The sequence below is a fragment of the Fusarium verticillioides genome, chromosome 1, assembly GCF_000149555.1.
Source record: "Fusarium verticillioides 7600 chromosome 1, whole genome shotgun sequence".
Lineage (NCBI taxonomy): Eukaryota > Fungi > Ascomycota > Sordariomycetes > Hypocreales > Nectriaceae > Fusarium > Fusarium verticillioides.
Window position 1 is genome coordinate 2675562 of NC_031675.1, and position 24710 is coordinate 2700271.

General features: G+C 51.1%; 2 protein-coding genes across 3 annotated transcripts; one reads left to right on the forward strand and one right to left on the reverse strand.

Annotated features, from left to right (window-relative positions):
* FVEG_01181 (hypothetical protein) lies at nt 1-2738 on the forward strand. Of its 2 annotated transcripts, XM_018887995.1 has the most exons (2): nt 9-2062; nt 2107-2664. In XM_018887995.1, exons 1-2 carry the CDS (start codon nt 140-142, stop codon nt 2212-2214), a joined length of 2031 nt encoding a protein of 676 aa, XP_018743823.1. In that variant the 5' UTR covers nt 9-139; the 3' UTR covers nt 2215-2664. The 2 variants fall into 2 exon arrangements, with proteins under 2 accessions (XP_018743822.1, XP_018743823.1); XM_018887994.1 differs by having other exon boundaries at nt 1-2738.
* FVEG_01180 (hypothetical protein) lies at nt 2640-24231 on the reverse strand. The gene is made up of 2 exons (XM_018887993.1): nt 4620-24231; nt 2640-4564 (listed from the first exon to the last, which is right to left on the reverse strand). The coding sequence occupies exons 1-2, from the start codon at nt 23907-23909 to the stop codon at nt 3095-3097; spliced, it is 20760 nt and encodes a 6919-aa protein (XP_018743821.1). The 5' UTR covers nt 23910-24231; the 3' UTR covers nt 2640-3094.
* Between the last annotated feature and the right edge of the window lie 479 nt (nt 24232-24710).

Genomic DNA, 24710 nt, shown 5'->3' on the forward strand with positions numbered 1-24710 from the left:
CCCACCTTCACCTAGGTACCTTACCTTCCAAGAACCAGCTCTGACGTGGATTTTGCGCAGAGCATACCCATGATGATGCTGACATGAACCGAATTCCGATACTGTGTCCCGCGATTCGAAGAATACCAATGCTTCGACGATGCACTATCTCGCATTGTACCGGCGCACGGGTGGGTGCCCTGTCGCAGGCTCACCAGGTGGCATCTGGATCTCCAATACCCTATTAGCCCAAGCCATTGAGCGATTCCAACGCTTCGATCCGATTCCTAGTCGATGCTTGAGCTCATATGCCGGGCCTCTCGAGAGCCGACGTCGTTTGGGCAAGCGACATATGGTTGCCGTTGTACCCGGTTCCCGTGCTTCACCCTTTCCTTGGAGGATCGAAATGCCCGTTCATCTCGGCGACTGGACTTGGGAGGCTCCTGTTGCACCTAATGATCGTCACAAAAAAAAGATTGGTCTGTTCGAGCGCTTTCTCAGGAACCTCGAGGACATGGGACACGAAGAAAATACCAACCTTGCAACTGCTACGCCACCACTGGAGGCGGTTATGATACCTGCGGCAGTGACTCCGACATCAATAGAACAAGCCCGAGGTGACATGAACGAGCGGCTCGCCAAATTTTACAACTTGGAAGACGAGAACACATTGAAGAAGATTTGCGAGCCCTATATTCTTCAGATCTTGAAGATGGTCGAGGAAAGGACGATTTCCAACGACGACCTTATCCAAGCTCTTGATCCGTTCGACAACCATCTTAAGCAACGAGCACCGGACAAAGTCCTCGATAGGAGGGTTGCCAAACAATGGGTCTACATAATCCACGCTATGTATCGTACCCGGACCACTTCAACTGAAGATTTGTATGGGAGCCATGTTTGGCACCAGTGCCTCAAAACAATATTGCATATGGCACCCCAGCCCTCTACGTTCCATTGCCTCGAGGAGCTTCTGAGACTTATTACTCCATACGAAAAAATACAACTAGAGACAATTGACTACCTCGACCTAATGCATAGCCATAACCGACTGGAAATGACACAGGGTGAACAATATCCTACACGGCCTATATCACTCCGCCTCTTACGCCGCAGTATGCAATTGACTCGATTAATTTCTGCCCGGGGTCTGACGCAAATGGAGGCATTTGAAGCTTTGACTAAACATTGCTTTCAGTTCGTGGACGAGACCACAGACCAACGTACGTTAGCTTTTCAGCTATTTTTGAAATTGGCGGCAGTCCCAGGTCTCAAGGCAGGCGAATTCTCTACTCTGGCCGGCAACGTTCGCAGCATGCAAGATTGGGTAGAATCAGAAGTTTGGCAATTCATGGCTATCCGTCTGATGAACACGACACAGGGAGGAATACGGCCTGAGCAATTATACAAATGGATTGCCGGGCCTACACAGTTACACTGCTGGGCAGCAATGCTTCAAGACTCTCGTCATAGCGAAACCAAGAAACGCATAGCGAACTTGAGGGCGCTTACACATACAAGTGAAACCTTCGGACACCTTGATACATTGATTAAGTCGGTTCGACTGGTGAGCGATCGTCATGGGGTTATACAAGATATGATGAAGATGGAGAAGGACCCGTATTGTGCCGTCATGATGTGGGAATCTTATAATGCAGGAGCGTCAGTTAAGCATAAATTCCCTTGGTACATGTGGGCACGACATGCAGAAGCTATAGTAACGCATCCGGACCTACCACCAGACCTCATCTGGCAGATCGCCGAGTTTTGCTCATCAAAGACTACTACCCGGCTTAAAGCCCCCATCGTACGGAACCTTGTGTTTATGATGGACTTCCTGGAAGAGATTTGTCACTTCTACATGAAGAAGCCCGGCCTGACAGCCCGACAGCGCCTTAGATATATCGAAACCGCTATCAACTGGGGAAAAAGGACTGGGCAGCATATGTCGCAGCCTGCGATACAAATTCTGGCTGAGATTCTCCTTCAAGATCTTGAAGAGGGTAAGATGGGCCGTAAGACACGACTTCGATATTTGGTCAAAAAGATTGGGCATTTCTATGGAAAAGAGCAGGCAGCAAAGGTTGCTCTCTCACTCGATGGGTGGAGATGGACTAACAGGCGTAGAGGGGGGCGGTTACCACGGATGCCAGCGCCAACGAGAGGGGCGCATTTCAAATCAGAAGAACAGACCAAGGAGCTCTCGGACTATTTAGTGCACCCAATTCTAGATGAGAACCTGAAAAGACCTCTTCGGCAAGCATGGGAGCAGACTCTGCCACCCGTTGGACGAGTTAGGTACGCCATCGAGAGCAAGGATTCTCAAGAACAGGACGACAACGTGGTGGAAGATGAACGTACTTTGGAATCTATCATGAGGGGTCAACGACGAAAGAAATAGGCCAACTACGGGATAGTTTCAAGCTTTTAGGTAATGAATGATGTGGTTTACGTTAACGCATAATACACCAAGGAGAGAAGAAGAAAGTATTTCATGAATTTTCATGAGAAAGGTTAAAAGCGCTCAGCGCCTCGTGAGGATGGGTTCATGTGGCAGGTATTTGGCAGAACTCATAGCCCCGAAGACTAGAGGAGCGAATATGAAAATAGAACCGCTCATCGGGCAGTAGATAGCTTTTGATACACATGCCTGACAATCTGTTGGGGATAATAGATAATTTGGATTCATGTGATGCAAGACAGCTTGCAAGAACAAATCGAAAGGTATTTCAGACTATTGACAGAGAAATCATGAGACCGTGTCATTATTAACTGATTTAGAGAAGAAATTCGATAGATACTGCAAATCTTGGGCGCCCATACATCCAATATCATTACAGACAAAAGAAAATAGCAAAAGAAAAGTGAAAAATTATCATAAGACGTGTAAAATCGAAGATTGATCTGCCTTTGGTCAACCCATGGCGTGAAAAGGCGGTAGGAAAAGCAAAACATAAAACATAAAACTGAGAGCGTGAGACCCTTTCCCCTTCATCCAGACCAGAAATAAACAAAGGAAATCCTTGCTAGTAATGCGTTTGTCCCCAGAATTCCAAAGACCAAAACACCGCCTATATCCTTTTCCCAAGTGGTATCTTCCCATATCCTGTATCCCTTAATCTACATAATCTACCTCAGTTTGACCCATTGTCTCAGTCACAAGACTAATATGACTCCGAGCGCCGATGGAAGTGCTTCCACCATCACTTGCGCCGCCAAACAGACCCTTGGAGCGGGGCACAAGAACTTGTGCAGGGCACACCACTATCTCTTCGTCGCCTTTGCCATTATCATCTCCCTTCTTGACTACAAGTGGGAAAAGCACAACCCGAACGATGGCACCTTGTGCCTCAAGATCTTCATTTGAGGTTGTAATGCTGCCGCTTCGTTCATTCATCATTGATGCGTTGAACTGGACTGTCGCGGCAAGTTCACCGTCCGCGTCGTATTCAGGGCGCAAAGGCGGCAGCATCATATATTCAGCTTTTTGCGTCCGCATCTCGATCGAGAGACCAACAGCCTCTCTCATGACACGTCGCAGCTGAGATTGAATTTGATCTTCCAAGTTCGACGGTGGTGGGAGGATCTTACACAGTGTTTGGAAGATGGCCTGAACAACGGCCTCTGTGTCCAGATCACGTTGACGCTTGAAACTTTCGCGCTTCGCCAGTAAAGTCAAGGTAACGGCGCGCCATTGGCGTACCGCTTCGATGGGGCCAACTTCGGTCAGCAGCTTCTCCAGTGACTTGAGCTTCTGCCTCTGCTCTCTATCCATGCCAAAAAGATAGCGAGTGAAGACAAATTCCCAAACCATATTCATGGTCATGGACATGAAGATATCGCGTCTCTTCACCCGGTCCCGAAGATAAACGTCGACATCGGATCCATCGAGCACGGCGTTGTCGAGTCGATCAATTGTCTTCTCATCATTTATTTCGTTTGTTAAGCGGCAGGCGCGCATATCAGAGAATTTGGAGAACCGAAGTACCCATTGCTGAACATGGGAACACAGTTGTTGGCAACGATGGTCAAAATGATCCTCGTCGCGGATGTTGAGAAAATGATCGTCGCCAGCCTTGGCTTCTAAAATCTGGCGTTGAAGATCACGAATTTTCTCCTTAGCAGAATCAAGTTTGGCGCGAAGCTCGGCAATTTCTACATCCTTTGCTTCAAGAGACTGTTCAGTGTTGCCTTTTTCGCGTCGAGCTTCCTCCAGCTCATGGGCGACAGCGGCATTGCGACTCTCAAGGTCAGTTACACGGCCATTGTCTTTGCTTGCAAGCTCGGCATTGGCGCTTGCAAGACCGTCGTTAACTTCTGAAAGTCTAGAGACTTCGTTCTGAAGAAATTGTAATGACTGCTTGAGATTGTCGATTTCGGCATCGCGATCGGCTAAACTGCTGGCGGCTCGTTGACTAAGGCTCGTCTCAGCCATAGCGCGGGCTTCGGTGAGCATTCGGTTCTCGGCCATTAGCTGCTCGACCTTATTCTCGAGTTCAAGGACCTGCATGCTTTGTCGGCGGCGCATGCTGTGTGGCCGGGTTGGTGATCGGGGTGAGCCGATGCGACCCTCACCAAAGCCATCCTGTGTTGTTGTTAGCGTCATGTTACATTAGGATGAAAGTTGGTGATAGACTTACATAGACGTCGGCCATGTCCTTGGCACGGGCTCGACCCTCATTTGCGACAGGCGTGGAACTGACGGGTGCGACGGCGGTGGTGTTTTGTTGACGAAGAGCCCGCAAATCACTGCTCATTCGCTTGTCAACACGGCGGAGCGGTGGTGTGGGGGTGCCTGAAGAGCGGTTGATGCCTGGGCTATCAGGCCTCAGCTTAAGCGGCTCCGGGGTCCGACGCCGAGAGAGGCTAGTGTTAGAGACAGTTCGACGTCCTGAACCCTCGAGACGAGGTGTTGACCGACGAGAAGGAGTGGCATCGTCTGAAGCGCTTCTCTGACCAGAAACTGATGATAGAATCGGGTTGGGACTCGTAGCCGGAATTGGAACTGGTGTTGAAGGCTCGGGTCCTCGTAGGGCTGCCGCTAAGCCCGCACCCACTGCTACGGCGGCGACTGCCGTGCCAGCTGGAGTTAGGGCTCCATATTGTTTCTTCTTTTCTGGCTCCGGTGTTGGTCCAGGTGCTGCAGGCTCTCGCAATACCGGTGTGCCTCGAGGAGATCGACGAAGTCTTCGCTCGCTCGGCGGATCAGGAGTTTGCAACACCGCGCGGTCTGCAACTGGCTGTATCTGACTTTCCCTTCCAGCCCAGTCTTCGGTATGTAACTCACTGTCGCGTGAAGCCTCTTGACTAGCAGGTTTGCTTCGCATTAGACTGGCTAATTCCCCTCCGAATCCGCTGTCACGATGTGCCTCTTCACTCAAGCGTCTACTTCGTCTCTGGAAGCTCAATGCTTCGCCAACAGGAGCGCTGTCACGTTTGGCTTTTGGTGTTGAGAATGCATCCTTGGCGGGCTCAACTTCGGCCTCGGGAACCTCTGGGACTGGCTCTAAGAGTCTGCTTGGCGATCGGCGTAGATCAATAATATCTGAATCCGATCCCACCAGTGGTGCAAATGTCTTGCTATCCTCTCGTAACAGACCGCTCTTCGGCTCCTCAACGTCAGATCCACGACGAAGAAGAGGCTGGGGGGAGCTTCTCAACAGCTCCAACTCTCCTTTGCCAAGCACCGGACTTTCTATCGTGTCTGAAGTTTCTGCACATGATTGCCGCGAAGTTGATTCGTGCTCTTTCTTCGGATTCGTTGGAGGAGCTCTCGATGTGCTAAGAACTTGCGACAGTCCCTCGTAGCTTTCTGAGCGCCTACTCTTTCCTGACGCATCGGACAACGTCTCGTGAACAGACGATGTGACCTTGGTTGTCTTTTTTGAAGCTTTTGATTTTGTCTCTGCCAGTTCGCTCTTGTCTTTAGCATCTGTAGCAATGTTATGGTGCCTTTCATTGTGGTCAGCACTGCCACTAGCGAAGTCTTTTTCTGGTTTCTTCCTCCTCGCATCCTGGACTTCCCGATGCGCTGGGGTTTCTTCCTGTATCCTTTTGTCAATAGCTTTCGCAGGTAAGTTGTTGTCATTTGGGCCCTTTGTTGCTGCTTTCCCATCATTTTGCGATCCCTTATTCCTTTTTTCCAGTGTCTTATCCCTGCTTTCGGGTTTCTTTTCATCTTGTCTTGCCCCTTTACTCTTGTCACCCTCTGTCCAGTCCCCGAACATGGCAGAGCTGAACGTTGCGGCGGTGGCTGCAATCATTCCAGCAAAAGCCGACGTAGTGGCCTTGCTCAATTTATGCGGGTCTGGTTCATCTTTCAAAACGTCCGAGGTGGCGGCTGTAGCTTCTGGGGAGCGTACAGGCTGTTCCGTAGGCTCTTTTATGGCTTGTGGGTTCGCATCAGGAGATCCCTTCGGAAACATGGAAGTCGACTCGGTTTCTCTCAAGGCTGTCTTTCCCTCCTTTGCCTCGAAGGTTCGCTGTGGCAATGATCTGTCAGTCTCTTTCAGCTGTGTTGCATCATTTGCACAAGAGAACTGGGCATCTCGATCAATGGCAGGTCCATGTTCCGAAGAGACTGATGGTCCAGCGGATCTAGGTTCCAACCCTACTTTCTGGGCTTTCTTCATTTCTTTATTCAACGACTTGTCAACAGGTTTGATGTAAGACGGCTCTGTCGCTGTCAAACTTGTTGGCCCATTGGAGGCGCTGCTTCTCTCTTCAGAGGCCGTGCCTCTAGAAGGTACATCTCCACTCGATTTTATCTCTTCCGGCCGAGCCGTAATCGAATGGCTCTTGGAATCTGGCGCCATCTCCGTATTTTCGTCCGCTGTCTCATGGACAAGTGTAATTGCGGGAATATGTTGCACGGTGGGAGTTGCCACAGGGGATTCTGGGCCTAAGCAACCATCTTTTGTCGGAGCAGGAGCGTCGTCATTTGTTCCAGGACCTGATGCAGCTTGAACGGCTGTATCTGGCTGACCTTCGATTACCAATTGGGGCTGAAAAGCCTCGGAATGGGCCAGGTCACCGTCCTGCGGCTGCTTGTCTGTTTCTTTCTTATTCTCAGATTCCGTCTTCACCAGTATCGGCCGTGTATCGTCTAACACTTCCGTTGTCGCCAGCTCTTTGGAAGATAGGGCATTCAGTTCTGAGAGAAGTTGTTTGTTGAGAAGATGGCCAGAAACAGCTTGATTAGATAGCAGTCCTTCATTCCCTTCTCTTGCTGCCTCGAGAGGTTCATGATCCGTTTGCCGTTGCTTCTTTTTCTTTGGGGCCAACTTTACAAGCGGATCTTCTGCGGCAGCAGGTGAAGGTTCAGAGAGCTGTCTTGGTGAGGGTCCAATAGATGCATTTGCCTCAACCTGCGCCAGCGACGGCCCGCCTTTGTCAAAAGCAGAAGATCTACCTGTCGATGTCGGAGGACTTTGTGCAGTTGTTCCAGTGAAGTTTCCAGTACCAGAATCTTGAAGGGGGGCATGCGCTTCTTCCTTCTGGGCGATGATGAAATCAACAACAGAGTCATCCCTGTATTTGCTTTCGAGGTGGTGCTTTCCTTGTGTGGCCTGATACGGTGCCTGGTCGTTCTCCGTGGTCCCAGGCACAAGGGAGAGGTTTGGCATAACTACTTGGGCTATATTATCAAAATCTGAATCATCCAGAGTCGATTTGCCGCCAGAAGCTCCGGGTAAGTCGATGCGCTTCCGGACTGCTAGCTGTTGGGAAGCTTTCTCTTCTGTTATTAATGTCTCAGAAGCGTGACCCGTCTTTATGTTCTTATCATTCTGGAAATGCGGCGTGATTGAGTCTTCCATCTGAGCAGCTTCCTCAACTTGCTTCGATGGTACATTCGATTCGTCAGGCACAGCGGGGTGACAGTTACTTTCGATCTCAGTTGCGGCTGTCATAGGCATTACCCCGTATGGTGGTTCTAGCTCCGAGAAGATATCGCCCGACTCGGCTGGTGCTGCTTTAGCCTGGCCAGTGGTCGGAAGTCCGGTTCCTGGCTGGGTTCCATGAGGATTGTTCAATATTGCATCAGCAGGCTTTGGCTGGTTTTGAAATTCCTGTTGTGTTTGGGCATCTTCCAAGACTACACAGTTTTTGTTCACATCGCTTAGTACGAAAGGAGCAGTATCCGAATTCAGCTTCGGCTGCTTCTTCTGTTCTTTCTTCTCTGGAAGTATGGCATTCTCATCGCCTGGTCTGATACCAATAAGACCATCCTGGAACAGCTCAGCTTGTGCATCAAGTAGAGAAACATCCAAGGTGTTCTTTGTCGAATCAGGGATATCTGTCGCTGATCGCGTGGTGACATCGCGCAGAGGTTCCGTTGACTCGAACAACTCCAGATCCTTAAAGCTTGTGAGTGTGCCTGTGTGCATAGCTTCATCAGGCTTCTTGACAGGAACTGCTCGTAAGCCAGAGTTTCCTTCTGTGTCCAGATGGGACCTGGAAACTTCAGCGGAGTTATCAGTGTTACTAACTTCAGCCGGATCAAGGCTCATCGCTTGTTTGGGGGATTCTTGCGAAGCTCCAGGCGCTGGATGGTCGCTCATGGTTGGGGAGTGATCTATTGATGGAGCGAATGGAACCGCGTCATACTCGTCCAAAGGTTTGCCGTCAATTTGATGCTTCTGAACAAGCTCAGCAGGATGAAGGCAAGCTTCGTGGTCCGTCTCAGCCCTAGTAGAATTGGCTGGGCCATCACTGTAGACGAAATTCTCGGCTGGAACAAGGGCAGGCTTATCGTGCTCCCCGGTTTCCTTGCTCTCCTCGGGCAAAAGTTCAGGTGCTAGAACTGCTGCCACCTCATCATTGGTTTCTCCTGTTTCCTGTTGTGGCAGCGTCTCTGCTGCACATGTAGCGCCGACAAGACCCACATCGATCTCTCGAGTATATTTGGACGAGTGCTCCAAATCTGGAGGTGCTTGGCTAGTGGGCTGTTCTGTTTTCACTTCTTGATCCGCCTTACTCAGCGGCGGTGATTCCCATTTTGACAATGGAATTGGCACACCGTCGCTTCCTGGCTCCTGTTTGTTTGCATTCTCAGGCACTAGAGAACCATGAACATCTCCATCTTCCTGCATACTAGGCGTGAGTTGCTCTTTTCCAGAAAATACGTATGTCTCTGCTGTGGTTTGTGTCTCGGTCAAAGCCTGAACTTCGTCATCCGTCTTTGTGTCATCGCTCGGCTCCCTCCTGATTTCCTGTGTAGGAGAAGGTCCCGTATCACCATTCAGCGGCTTTTGTTGATCTGGTTCAGTCTCGCGGATTGTTCGTGTCTCAGGTGCAGGTACTGTGTCTGCGAGAATGCCCTCGTGGATGCCATCATTGAGAATCTCGAATGTCGTTTCCTTCCCAATATTGTCTTTATTGGTAGATGTCCTTGACGCCTCCGGATCTTCCGTAAGTTGTCCACCACTACTACCACTGACTGGCTCGATTTGAGATGCAGGGGGGCTGGTTTCGGACGCAGGTTTGGGCAGAGGTTTGCCAGTTGAATGAGTTGGTTCGAAGGAAGACTGAATGATTGGGTCGAGGCCTATCTTTCTCAGCTTCTTTTTCATCTTCTTCCTGTCCTTGGAAGAAAAGGCTGCCCACTCCTCGACGGTAAACTCATTCTCAGCTTGCTGAACGCCTGAGGAATGAGAACATTCATCGGCTGTGATGTCCATCACCTGGTTTGGAGGATAAGGCGAAATCGACAACGGTATTTGTCGAGACCGCGGATGCACCGTCGCGAGACCCTCGGCCACTTGGTTCCCATCGGCCCCATTGACTGGTTCGGAATCTTGGACGCCTACACCATCCATTGCTTTGAGTGCGCGCTGAGAAATAGCAAGCTCATGAGATGGCTCGGAATAGGATTCTTCATGATAGGATTCGGAAGAGGCTTTTGTCGTCATCTCCTTCGTAAATTGATCTTGTTCCTCATTTTCTATGTCGGCAGTAATCTGAAGAGGGATCGTGGGTTGGAATAGTGCGGCAGACATAGGGGAATCAGATATTGCCAAGCCTGCTCTTGGGTCAGACGTGGATGCAGGAGTTTTCATCGAGTCGGCTGGAGGATTTGCAGGTGTTGTCAATTCATGAACGACTGCGAGGTTTGAAGTGATGTCGACATCTGCGGGTTTGCTCGGCTCCTCCACCTGATCGGCATCTTCATGGAGGCCCTCCTGCTTATTCTTGTTCCTTCTCTTTTTCTTCAACTTCTTCTCGGCTGCAGACAAACTTTCAAGGGCCTCGGTCATACCGTGGTTGGGGTCTGCTGAATTCTCTGAAAAGACAGAAGTAGCTGTAGGTGCTATCTCTGAACTGGATGCATCGGTAATCGCTTGAACGGTGAGTGACATAGGAGAAGCATGCGACTGTTCATGAGCTTGTTGAGAGGTTGAATTTGACCAGTTGGGCTGGGCGGGAATATCAGGAATTTCCAGACGCTCAGACGCTTGTTCAGCGGTGTCCGGCAGCAAAGGGTGATCCTCGAAAGACTCTATGTCCAGGGGGGGTGCTTCAACTGCCTTCGTTGCAATCTGCTGTGGTGAGGACGTGAAGACATCATAGGCAACAATACCAGAAGCAGCTGTGTTTGTGACACTGAGTTCCCGGGTATGATCTGTTTCGCCTTCTTTGAGGCCATATAGAGCATCAGTGTTACCGCCGATAGAGTCGAAGTCCGAATAGGAGTTTGCAGAAGCTTCAGGAAGCTGTGGAACAGACTCAGTATTATCGTCAGTCGCTTGTCCTGGAGTAATTTCATCCTCAGATCCGACAGGCGCGTCTGTCAATACATGCTCATTCAGCAAAGGAGATTCGAACACCGTAGAAGCGGCAGCTTCCTCAGATAGGCTGGCATGTGTGCTGTCTGTTGTATCATTCTTCATTGCGAAAGAGGGCGAGGGATCTTCTTGGATGAGCTCTTCCGTGAAATTTGGCTTGGTTGCGACATCGGCCTCTTTTCCCGCCTCAAATTCTGAGCCACAGACCTCAATCGTATCAACAGATTTTCTGAGTGTCTGTCTTGGCATAGCCCAAGACTCTAATGAGGCATCGATTTCCACCACACTTTTCTGCTCAATTGCACTGTTTGTAATTGGGTCTTTACCAAAATTAGCAACTTGATCCTCAGGATCAACCTCCGACGCAGGAACAATGGTACCCTGTCCAGAGGCTGTCTGCTTAGAGTCAAGTTGTGATCCCTGAATGGCGCCATCAGCTTCAGGCTTGGCAATGGCTTGTCCAGTCGGAGAGTGGCTATTGGTGTTGTCCAGAGATTGAGTCTCATTTTTGGACTCGGATTCAGCTTCAATGACGGGCTCAATTATAGGTACAATCTCCTCGATCTCCGGGAGTCTTTCTTTCTCATCCTTAAAGTCAGGCTCTGGATCTGCCTCGGTAGAGCTTTGAGCAACAGGTTCGGATTGAGCCTGGGACTTTGATTCAGATTCCAATCCAGCTTCAGCCAATGGTTCCGATCGTGCCTCTTCAGAGGCTCCGGTTTCCTTGGGCGTCTGTGGTTTGGGAGAGGAATCCAAAGCAGCCAGAGCCTGGACTTTCTTCAACTTCTTGAACTGTTTTTTTGACAAGCCTGCAAATTCCTTTCTGTCTCCTAGTTCCTGTCCCAGTTCCAATTCTGGCTCCAGCTTCATCCCGGACCCGACATAGGCTTCGAGGTCGCCAGCTATGCTCGTGTCCTCCTTCCATTTTGTGCCCTCCGTAGATCCTTGGCTCTGCGCCTTATCCACGGCGGCGGCGGCGGCGTCCTGCTTTTCCGGATCCGGAATCATCTCCGGCTCCGCTGGGCGGTTGGTCTCGGGGTCCTGCAGGATTTCAAAATCGTTGTCTTTAGCCTTCTTCTTTTGGTCGGTCTGGGATTGACTGAGGCTTAACCCACCCCGCTCGTCTTCAGAACCAGCTGGTTCTTCGCTTGGAAGCTCTCCAGAATTACCGGTATCTGGTACATTGATATGGTCGGCTGGAGGAGTCGTTTTATCCTCCGAAGGAACCGCGCTATCAGGTGTCTCGTTTTCATCGGTCTGCTTAGGGGTCTCATCGTGCGCGGCTTGAGAATTTTCGGCTGGGACATTGATTCCAGTATCGACCGAAACGTCAGCATCCTGAGAAGAGGTAGCAAGGCCAGCCTCAGCTTCAATTTCCTGGGCTTCTTCAAGGGCAGCTTTCTTCTTTTCGGCCTTCTTCTTTTTCTTCTTGTCCTTCTTTGACAGTTTTGCCGGTGAATCGGGTTCCTCGACTTCGGGCGGATTTTCGGAGGGAGGCTCATCGGGTGCTACAATATCAGGTTTGTCGGTGGCTGGTGTTGGTTCCTTGACAGAAGGGGTTTCTATGGTGGTCTTGGCATCAGCTGGCTGAGTCTGCTCATCATCTACTGGGGTGGTCTCGACAGTGTTTATCACTTCCGACTCCTTGGGAGGCGACGGCTCATCTTGATGGGCAGTCGTCTCTGTAGGTTCCATACCACTCGACTCTGCAGTCGGGCCAAGGTCGGACTGTGCTTCTTGCGGAGCTGAGTTCTTGGCTGCATCAGAGATCAAGTCTTTAGAAGTTGACTCGGGAGATTCTTGGAGAGTGTGTTCGGCTTCAGGCTGCTTCTCTGGCTCGTCAGAAGCGGCGGTCTTCTTCTTCTTCTTCTTTTTCTTGCTCTTCTTATCAGGTGAGATCTCTGGCTCGACCTCTTCCACAATAGCAGCAGAATTTGCTTCAGGGTCGACTTCAACGGCCGTACTCTCGTTTGCAGACTCCAAGGGATGGTTCACAGGAGATATGTCAGGCTGTTGGGAATCCTTTGATGGGGCTTCATTTGAGACGTCCTCGGGAACCGGTTCAGCAACCGGTACTTCGTTGACGCTGGTTGTGGATTCATCGAGGCGCAAGGGCTCAGATAGTATGACAGGCGGTTCGCTGTTCTGTGTCGCTGCACCTTGAACTTCATCGTCCTCAACAAGAGATACTGATTTCTTCTTCTTCTTTTTCTTCGACTTCTTAGTGCTCGTCAGCTCTGAAGTGTTGTCTTCAGGAGCTTCTATAGCATCTTGAGGCTTAGTAGTCACAGCCGTGTTAATAACATCAAGATTTTTCTCGGTCCCTTCTACGACCGGCAGAGACGTTGCCACCTCGGTAGTCTCGGTCGGTTGTCCAATATCTCGAGTCTCACTTTCAGTCGAAACTTCGGTGGCGCGGACTTTGACGACATCAGGAGGCCTGGGGGTAGGCACTTCCTCAGTTGAGTGCAGTTTGTCGTCGTCTAAAATGCCCTCAGCCTTCTTTGATGTGTCGATTGTTTCAGACTCCTGTTGGGATCCTTCAGCATTGCTGATGTCCGCCGGTTTCTCGGAAACTTGCTCTTGGACTTCAGGGACAGCTGATGCCGCTAGCCTTTGAGCGGCACTCTCTTCAAGAGCAGCAAGGCGTACTTGATCCTTCTTCAAAAGTCGCCCTTTCCTCCTCACTCTCTTCTCGAGGAGAGCTTCGATCTCTGCCTTCTCGCTCTCCGCCTCAACGTTCTCAGCTGCGAGAGAGGGTTCTTCCTTGGCGGCTTCCACTTCCCGAGGACGAGCATCTGGTCTCCTTGGTGGCAGGATTTCATCAAGAGCAAGTTGAGGGGAACCATCATCTGTGGCCGGTGGTAGCTCACCTAGTGAAAGTTCGTTAACTGGCTTCTCACTCGGTGCCTCGCCTCTTATTTCAGGCCCAGCTGACACGCCTGCTGTTTGTGATTCATCATTGATATCAAGAATAGTCGAGTTTTCAAATGCGGGTGTCTGTTCTTCGGTATCGGGCCCCATTGGGAGATTGGTCTGCGATCGTTCCTTAAACACAACCTCGGACGATTCATCACCGATTTGGGGCTGTTCTTCAGCTTCAGGCCGAGATGACTGGCCATCAGCTTGAAGCTGTTCTTTCAGCTCGGATTTAGTTGTTTCGTCACTGATGTGCGCCAGTTCTTCAACCTTAGGCTCAACGGGCTCTTTTCTGATCCCAGATTGATCCGGAACATGATGCCCCGCTGAGTGGTCATCAATCTGTGGTAGTTCTTTGATCTCGGGTTCAGTCGGCTCAGCGTCACTCGACAGGATTTCCTTATGGCCATGCTCAGACAACTTATCATCAGTCTGCAACCGTTCGTTGGTTTGCGATTCCACTGAAGCAGTATCCAAGGATTGGTTCTTGGCTGGCTTATCAAACTGTGGTTGATCCTTAACTCCTGATACGTCCAGCACGTCATGTGTCGACTCGTCATCAGGTTTCTGGTCGAGGAAAGTATTTTCAACAATAGAGTCGGAAGATTCAGCCATGAGATCTGGCGCCAGAATATCAAGATTCTTTCTGCCAGACACTACTGCTGTTTCGGTACCTGATACATCCTGGCTGATTTTAACGTGCGTAGTGTCTTTGGCCTCTTGCTCGGGAGCCTCATCTTGGCTAGGTTGGCTCTTCTTCTTCTTCTTGTTTTTCTTGGCCTTCTTCTTCAATCCTGTTGCGTCGGCCTCGTTAGTTTCGCCAATTGCTTCCGCGCTAGACTTTGCACTCTCTCCTTCAGTTGTCTTGCTGGCATCTCCTTCGGCCACTTCTTCAGTGCTGGCTTCTACAGGCCTTGTGCTCAATTCTGAGCCTGCTTCCTCAAGTCTCGCATGCTCATCCTCAACTGGAACAATAGGCTCTTCTTTGACAAGCTGACCAAGATCAGCCCGAGCTGGCGTTGTTGAATCCCTGTACGTAGCCTCAGTAGCTTCGTGTATTGGGGGCTTAACATCATCAGCCGTAGCTATCGTCGAGGAATCTTCTTGTTTGATTTCGTCGGACTTGATTTCAGTAGAAGCTGTTGCGACCACTGCGCTTGTTGCCAGATGACCTAGGACATAATCTTTTAACGTTTCGGCGGAGTCCCCCTCAACAGCCGAGATTGGGGCTGTCTCGGTGAGTTGTCTGTCCGTGGTGGTAGTCACTTCATCCTCAGCAAAGATGTCGCGGTTAGCATCCCCTGTAGCCTTGACTGATTTGTCAACTTGGGAGAATTCCAGTCCATAAGAAGTTCCTTGAGACTCGTCTGCTGGTGCATCTCCTTGCGAGAAAAGTGGTTCAGAAATCTGAGGCTCTAATAATGTGGTACCACTCGCTTTGTTGGCATGCGTATCGGGGGCGGTATCAGCAGTTGAAAAGTCTGGCTCGACGTCAGAAACTTCTGGGTTTCTAGCGCTTACGCCAGTAGTCTCTTTATCCCTGAGAACGTCACGGTCAAGCTTTGGCGTGATAATATCAGACCTAGTGCCTGCTGCCGCTGACTTATCAGCACTTACTGCATCAGGCTGGCCCTGGGCATCAGATTCAGGTTCGCCTGATTTATTTTGTGACTGCGTTTGGTCCCGGAATCCCCACATTCTCTTGAAAGCGGAAATTCCAGCCGTGGCGGGGAGTGCCCGAAGAGCAGATGGGAAGTACCCTTGACTTTGTCTGTCTTTTCGTGCATCTTTGGCGGCAGTCTGGGAATCACGAACGGCCGGATGATAGCCGATGTCATCTTTTGACTCAGGGTCGCCAGGCTCGGGAGCCTCAACTGGAGAAACCTTTCCACGATCAAGGACTTGATCAGTATCTTTTGGTGATGAAATAGACTGTGGGTTCGGGATCTCTTTGTCTTGAATAACATCGGTGGGCACGGCTACCACAACGGGCGACTCTTTCATCGAGCTTCTGTTGCCATCCTTAATCACTTCATTGTCTCCCGTGTCCTCAACTTGAAGGGGTGTTCCTGTTTGAGGCATCTCTTGTTTCTCCACCACTAGCTCATCATCGGCTCTGGCGCCCTTCTTCTTTTTCTTCTTCTTTGACTTGGGCGTAGCGGCGCTGTCACCCTGGGTTGATACAATGGGCGATTCAGAAGCCGGGTCGGAGGCTTTTGTAGATTTATCCTGTGTTTTCTCTGGAGAATCTTGGCTTTCAGCCATGGTATCTGGTTGAGTCCAGGCATCGAATGCATCTGCATCGACAGGCTCAACAGTGATCCTTGTGAGCATTTCCGCCACAGAACCTGGGTCACCATGAGCAACTGTTTCAGATGGGTCAGCAGAGGGTTCAATGAGCGCGACTGGCTCCGTCCAAGCATCAAACGCATCCTTTTCAGCTTCAGAAATTTCAACTGGGCCTGTGCCTTCAAGCTCGGTGACTGTTGACTCTACAGAAATTGCTTCCTCTTCGGATGGCTGCTGAAACTTGCTCTCCTGCTTTTTCTTCTTGCTTTTGGATGGAGACACCAGCTGCTCTTCAAGGGCCGTTTCTGCGACAGGCGAAGCAGTGATGGAAGTCGATTCCGCGGTAGCTTGAGCATTGGCAGAAGATTCGATTACGGGCTCAGGCTCTATTAATGGTACCATAGATTCGATTGCGGTGTCTAGCTCTCCTGGTGACTCTTCCGCTTCCCGGTCCAACAATAAGTTCGAACCAACTGGTTTGTTTTGTTCAAGGACTTCCTGGACCTCTTCAGACTGTGCGATCGTATGCTGCTCCTCATGCGAAACCCCAGGCTCTTGGGGCTTCGCGGCTTCAGTGGCGAAAAGGTCGGCAGAAGGATCTTGAGAGGGTTGAGGTGTATGTTCGTGGGTGGGCTCGAGTTCAAGCATAGCCGGCTTTGTTTCAGAAGATTCATTCGGTACCACAGCCTCGTCGCCTAGGACGGCATTGTCATCCTTGCTAGCAGCAGCGAGGGGAACGTTGAATGAGTCTTGAATGATCAGTTCAAGCCCCTTCTTCTTAAGTTTCTTCTTCATGTTTTTCCTATCCTTTGCGTTCATGGTTGACCACTCGTCGGTAGTAATCTCATTTTCTGCACGATGGGCAACAGCGTCTCCAGGCTTTACGAGCAGTGTTTCCGAGTCTTGAGTAGCAGGCTCCATTTGGGCAACAACAGCTGGTACTGATTGAGGCTCGATATCAGGGTTGGTTATCCCGGTGTTAATGTCGCGAGCAATATCGGTAATTCGCTTCTCTTCCATAGGCTGGGCAGCGGACTTTGTAGTGGAATCAGTTCCTGAAACTACTTCAACAATGGGGTCTGTGACAAATATGCTGTCCGGCGCTCTGGTGAATGCGGGGTTTTCATAAGTAGTGTCGATAACAGTTTTGACGTTCTGGCCATTGAAAAGCTCAACCATACCAGGGCCTGCTTCCTCAACTGCTTGTGACGGAAGTTCTGGGGACAGGTCTGTGACATCTTCAACTGCTTGTCCAACTGCGAGCCCTCTGGTGCTATCCTCTACCAAGAAATCTGCAAGAAAAGGCTCGAGAACTTCATCATTCGCACCAACAGTTGTATCTTCTTCAGGAGTTACAGGTTGCTTGGACGTGACAGCCTCGGTGGAAATTGTAGAAGAATTGGGCGCAGTCTCACTCGTGACTTCAGTAATAGGCTCCGTAGTAGGCTCAATACTAGGCTCAGCGACAGGCTCGGTAGCAGGCTTAGTAGCAGGCTCAATACTAGGCTCGGCGACAGGCTCGGTAGCAGGCTTAGTAGCAGGCTCAGTAGCAGGCTCAGTAGCAGGCTCAGTAGCAGGCTCAGTAGCAGGCTCAATACTAGGCTCGGCGACAGGCTCGGTAGCAGGCTTAGTAGCAGGCTCAATACTAGGCTCGGCGACAGACTTCAGCACAGCTTGTCCAGGTGACATCTGCTCTGGGTGACCCTCGAGAGGGTCCGAGAAATGCTCATCAGCAGATGTCAGGTTATCTGTTTTGTCTGCGGGTGAGTGAGTTTGTTGCTGGCCTTCCAAGAGACCATGAGAAGCGAGGGTGGTAGGAACAGCCGTAGCAGAAGCGTCAAATGGCAACGGTGCAGCAGAGACGTCGGTTTCTGTTTCCCTGCTGACGACATCTGCAGGCGTTGGGAGATAAGTTGTTGGTTCCTCCTCATGCTCTCTGGCAGTATCAAAGGAGAAAGAGCCTGGAAGCGCAGGCATAAACTCCGCGCGAGGCGTTGTTTCCTGAGATCCTGCCACAGAGTCTTTAGGATGCTGCTCCGATAGCTCGGTATCAACACGAAGATCAGGGCCGGCAAAATCAAGACCAGAGCCGAAATAATCGTCACTGTGCTTAAGAAACTCGGATTCGGGTGAGTTCCTTGCAGAAGTCTCGCTAGGTTCACTAGGTGGGAGCGCAGGTAGCACTGACCCAGTAGTTGGTTGTTGGTGTCGTGAGTGTTCAAGAAGATACAGTGGCATGATTTCTCTACTGTTGTCCCAGGATGTTGGTCGAGCTGCTCGCCTTGACATGACTACGGCATCGGAATGAGACGTTATAGGGGAACTCGCGGGGGATGCCTTGAAGCTAACAGGAGAGGCGGGGTTTGACCTGTTACCCAAACGAAGGGCGATAGGAACAGCGGTTCGGCTAGGTGATTTTGTGGGCGTGTCGAAAACGCTACGACGTCGCTGATGGGTACGTGAATCCCGCCGTATGATACGCTCCTCGGGGGGGGTGTCAGGCCTGCTGTCGGGAAGAGGGGGTAGTTCCTCCGGGCCAGAAGAAGGGCTAGTCGGTTCGCTGGGAGGTAAAGGAAGGAGGTCGCCATATTGAGGGTCAATGGCTGGTTTGATAACACGGGGCACGACTTCAGGGTCAACCAGTTCGAAACTGCGCGCACGAGGCCGGCCATCACGAGAGACAGAATTCTCGTGATCTGATGAGGTCTCAGCGGCGTTGGAACGAGCAGCATCAGACGCAACAATGGCCGCTGCACTCGCTAAGCCGACACCCGCGCCAAGGGTGCCGGCATTATCTAAAAAAGAATCCTTCTTATCCTTGCGCGATTTGAAGAGGCTAGAAAGAACACTATTGCTTGGTCGTTTTTCAGGGGTTCTGCGTTCTTTGTACTCCTTGTCCCGGCGGGATGACCCAGGTAGAGATGCAACCGATTTCACGTCGTCATCATCATCGTAACGCGAAGACTTGCGTCTATGTCCGCTCTCGCGCCGACGGTCATCTCCACGTGACTCGGATACGACAGAGCTAACATCTCGGTCATCAAAGAAGTCACGTCTTCGATCCGATGGGCTCTCTCTGCTGTCGTCGAAATCCTCTTCGGCTCCACTCCTTCGTTTCGACCTCTTGCTTCTCTTGCTGCTTGAACTACCAACAGAGATTTCGGAAGCAACTAATGACCGGGTTGGGGAGTCATTGCTGTAGGTGTGACGCTTCGGTCTTTTTGGCCGCTCATCATCATCAGGCCTTCTGTGATGAGATCGATCTCTTGTTCTATCCCGTGACCTATCTCTGGAACCTTCTCTAGACCTATGATCTCTTGAACGATCTCGAGATGCTCCTCGTCTTACAGACCGTCGATCAGTGGGGTCCAGTGTAGAAGAATCTCGATATCTCGCATCGTCCCGAGAATCGCGGTCCTTTCTGTGCTTGCTTGAATGCCTGTGATCTTCTCGCTCATCGTCTGATCGAACGTCTCGGGAGGATATGTCTCGAGATGAATGGCGATGGTGCGAAGGCTGCACAGGGGCGGAGACGCGAGACCTGTTGTCGTCATAGTAATAATCGTCGTCATTCCAAGGCTTGTGCGACTTCCTGGGAGCGTCTTGCTCGTCTTCAGAGCGAACGTCACGAGAGGGTGTAATTCTTGAACTTGAGGAAGCAAGCGCACCCAACGCGAGAGCTGGCACAGCTACCTTGGCGATATCCGCGGCGTCGAAGCTCTGGCTATGATCGTATTCTGCAAAGGCATTCCTCGATTCAGATTCATGATCAGATCTGACGTCTTTGGCAGGTGCGTCGCTTGTGTAGTGATTGGTAGAAGATATACTTGGGCTCATGTCATCGGGATCGCGACGCTTACGATCCTTCTGCCCTCTCTTTCGAGTGGTATCTTCCCATACCTCTTCACCGACCTCCCTTGAAGGTGACGGCTCCGCTTTGATGTTCTCAATCTTTCCATCATCCTGAACAACGACAACGTTGGACTTGTCTCGCTTGCGCGGTTCTCGCTTGCTCGACTTCGAAGTTTCGGAACTGTCTTGAGGAAGTGGCACATCTTCAGGCTTTGGCGAGTCGGGCTCGAAGTGACGTTCACCTTCATGCTTACCAAAAGGTGGTTCCTGAGGGGTCTCAACCTCTCCGAGAATAAATCCTTGCTCGGGGAGAAGATTTGGGATGTTGTCATTTCTAGGCTCGAGAACAGCCTCGGCGGAAGGTCGCTTGTACCAGGCATTGCCATTCGTGCTGCCATGAGAATCACCGTTTGCCTCTTGGACACCTGGGGGAGAGTCACGCCGACTGTAGGAGGGGTCATTAATGACGATGTCGGGGTTGAAGCCAGTATCCTTCAGGCCCGCAGCAAGAGTAGCAGCAAACTCAAGGTCATCTGCAAAGCCGCCAGGCATCTGTTGAGGATGTGGGCTTGGAGGTTTAGGCCCAGGGATTGGAGGTTCGTGCATCACATCGTCACCGGAAACGTCTTCAGCCTGGTGAACAGAGATGTCCCTGCTTGCTTCATCCGGAAAACTTCTGGGGATATCTGAGGTTTTGGATGACACTACGAAATCAGGTTCGTTGTGTGGCTCGGCACTGCTGCCAGCCAGTGCCGCGGCAAGAATACCCCAGCGACTGGCCTTGTTTAGCTTCGGCCTAGGCTTGTCTGGCGATTTATCAGTAGGGAAGTAATTGTCGGAATCACTTCGGTTTTCTGGTGTGTCTACTTCAAAGCTCTTCGTCTCGTTCTCGCCCCAGCTGACAGATTTAGGGACAGACACGAGTTCGCCAGCAGAGATGATCTCGCCCTTAGGTCCGATGCTGACATCGTCAGGCGTGGGTACTTCATCATCCGCCTGTCTTACACCCTGTGCTTGAGGAGCAGGCGTGTGTTGGCGACTTGTAACAGGAGTAGGATATATCAGATTGAGGACAGGACGCTCTCGCGAAGGCTCTCTTGACCTCAAAACAAGAGTAGAAGAATTGTCACCCACGTTTCGGAGATGGCGTTCTTCCCGGGGGTATATCTTGTTATCAATCTTCACATCTGCATCTGGTCCATCAAACATGTTCTTGTTCGGGTGCTTGTCTTCCATGATCGGCGGTGTGACAATTGTGAATGGGTCATTCTTATCTTCTTGCCACTTGTCGACGACAGATCGCTCAGGGGATGCACTTCGAGATCGTAGTTCGTCAGAAGCGATTTTTCGGGCGATGCAGGCCTCACGATAGAACCTGTCAGCTTCCTCCTGCACAGTGTCTTTGCGACCTCTTGAGCCATCTTGAGATCTATCCTTTGATTGGCGATGGTGTCCATGCTCTTGAGACCGCTTATGTTCGACTGCAACGGCGGATGCTATTGCGGCAGCTGCAACAGGAATGGTGGCATGTTTAGCCTCATCAAGAATAGATTTGGCCTTTCGCTCGTCCTCTTTAAACTCATGACCAACTTGGGTATCGCGACGTTGTGGTGGATCGTGAGTCTCACGACGATACTCGTCAACCATACGCTCAATCTCAAACGAGTCTCGTCGGCTTAACCGAGCGTCGGCTGCTGAAGAACTTGGCGGTGAGTCATCGAAATTAGGCTCGCGCTCAATGGTGACAACATTAGGTGTAAGGGGGCGCCCAGGCGTGGTTCTTTGTGACACAGTAAACGCATCGTCCGCAACTTGGTACTGGAAGGGATCAATGGTCTCATGCACAGGTTGAGTTGAGTCGCTTGGAGGGCGATGGCCAGCACCAATAGGTAGAGGAAGGTCACGGCCATCTTGAGTCGCATCACGCTCGCTGTTGTCAGCCTGGACAACAGGTTCATGCAACGCTTTGAACTCCGGTCCCGATTCAATATGGAATGCTTCAACTCCGCCCTGATCCCTTTGAGGCACATCTACAACACCAACACTCTTCTTCTCCATTCTATCCGTGGGTGTATCGTCATGGTCATATCGTCGTGAAGATTTTTGCTCGTCGTTATACTTGGGAAAGATAGGCTCGGGATCCGATCCACGGTAGTCACGCTCCCATTTCACATTTCGTTCGCGCTCATCCTCCAATGTTTCCTGTCGCTGGGCAAGGTGGGCTAGGCGTTGTTCCCAGTCGAGCCTCTGACGTTCCGGATCTTGGACTTTTCGCCGTTCCAACTCTTGGGCTTTTACATGCTCTAACTCTTTGAGTTTCTGCTCCTCTGCTTCTAGGGCTTTCCGGCGCTCTAGGTCGATGAGCTTTTGCTCACGACGGTCTCGATTAGCACGGTCATGCACCCCACCATCATGATTCTCGGAATTGTCTTTTCGCGAAGATGCTGAAGACGCTATAGCCGTACCGACTGCCGCTGCTGCGAGACCTGCCGTAGCAACTCTTGCCCAGTTCTTTCCATCTGGCTGCTCAGATTTGCGCTGCCGAGGCTCCCTGCGGTTTATGTCATCAAATTTTTCAGCATTATAAACTTTTGATGAAACCGCCTGCTTGGGGACCGGCTGTTGCAGGGGAACCGGCGCGGGTCGAGTCGACGAATTCAGGCGCCTATCAGACATTGGGAACTGATCTCCGTCGAATCTGTAGGGTTCGGAGATGGGGGCGGGGTACACATCTCGCATATGAATTGGTCCACCAGCTTCTAGGCTAGCAGAATCGCGACGGTATGCAGCAGCCTGTTCCTCGTCTCGGAAGCCACATGGAGTATTAATTGAGCCTCGAAGAGAGTTGTAGGGGCCAAAGAGGCGAGGGTCAACGATAGAGCCCCGGTCTCCATATTGCCGAGAGTCAAGCATTGGGCTTTGACCTGAGGGCCTTCTGGACCCAGCCATAGCGGTTGTGGCTGATGCAGTTCCTGCAGCCGCTGCAACACCGGCTGCGGGCTTGATAGATTCGCCGACGATGCCATATGCAAGCTCTGAGTCTGCAGCTGAACCAGCGTCATCACTACTAGACGACTCATTGTCAGAGGCATCCTCCCAGTCTGAGTCATCATCCGAGGTGTCGACGCGCTGCTTTGAGCTACCCAACCCCCGCGAGCCGTGTTTGTGCCGGCCATAACCAGATGCCATAGCTGCGCCGGCTGCAAGACCTAGAGCAGCCGCCTTACCCTTGCCTGATCCTCGGCTAGATAGGCGTTGCTCGTCTTCCTTGGACCGCCGTGCTAAGTCAGAGAGTTGCTGGCCAAGGGCCATTATCTCTTCATCGGCAGTCTTCTTCCGAGGCGTGGGTCGCGATGCGCGATCAGACCCCCCTGAGCTGCGCCGTCGATGTCCTTGAGTCGGACCATGACCTGGGGAAAAGGCATAGCCTTGGCCAGAGGCACGGCTTTGACTTCGGGGGCTCAGTGTACGGCTTTTTGGTTGCCGGACGTATCCCTGTCCGTAGGCTAGGTCAGAGTTCACGGAAGATGATGATGAGTTTCCAAAGTAGAGCACACGACGCTTCTGTTTCTTCTTTCTGTGAAGACGCTGTTTGACCCGGTCCGAAGGCGCCTTGAAAAATGTGCCAAAAACACCACCAAACTGTTTCGTGTCCTTGTATCGCGAGATATCTAATAGTGATGTCGAGGTGTCACTCGAGGACGAGAAAACACTTGAAGGTGTCTGTGGTCGTTGTGAATTATGCTGTGGTTGATAAGAGTGATTATATCCCGGCACTGGCTGAGGCGGCGCGCTGGAGTAGCGTTGCGATTGTTGATATTGCTGGGGAGGTGGTGGAAATTGCGGATACTGCGGTGACTGTTGATACATAGGGGATTGTTCATAACGTCGAGGGTCATATGCTCGTTGCTGAGAGTGTTGTTGATACATTTGCGGTATTGGTTGTTGTGGATGTTGGGATTGTTGTTGCGATGGCAGCGATGATTGCTGACGCGAATCTCCCCGATCTCTCGGATCACGGTCGCGAGACTCGTACCACCGGCGGCGAGTTCCCTCGGGGTCCCGAGAGCGATTGTCTCGCTGCATTGTGCCGGTTTACGGTCTACCGGCGTTGCGAGATTCGTCGAAGGGGTTCTTGAGCGTGATGTTTTGATGGTGTTTTGTTTTCGGGAGCTCGTTGCCAGCTATCATGGGGCCCGTCCGCCGCGGCCCGCAAAACAGGCGGTGGCTGGGGTCGCACGTCGTTGGCCAAGCTGAAATAGAATAGGTGGGGATTGTCGCGATTTTAAATTTGATCTGGCCTTCTGGGCTGGGCGATGAGCCATTTGCTATGGGAGGAGGCGCGGGCGCTAATTCTCAAATCTTGAATTGTGCATAGGTACACTTGATGGTTAGGCGAGTATTACCATATCTAAATGGGTACGTTGTAAGAGACAACTTCTAGGTTTGTCACACTTGGGCTGATATCGTGGGCGTTTGGCTTTAATTAAAGTGCTTCGACAATCTGCATACCTCATTCAGGCCGCCACACATTGGCTAGGCGCCGTCGTAATATCCACATCGTAGATCCCTTGCCAGCTGGCAGTCATGCAGTCACACATGCAGACAGTGTCGGTTCTTACAGGCTACAGGCTACGAGGTGGAACCTACCCTGTACATAGGTAATCAAATACTCAGGATCTCTTTTGTTGATTGTCTCACAGTTTTGGTCTCACATTGCAACTCTTTCTCATTGGATACCAATGTCCATAGACGAGCAAGGCCTCATTTCCTACCAGCCAGGCAGAACCAACAAGAATTTGTTGAGAATGCTTGTAGAATAGTGTATCGGCGAGCCGTTCCATCCCTACCCGTTAGCTGAGACAAGCTCTAACGTGAATGAACGGC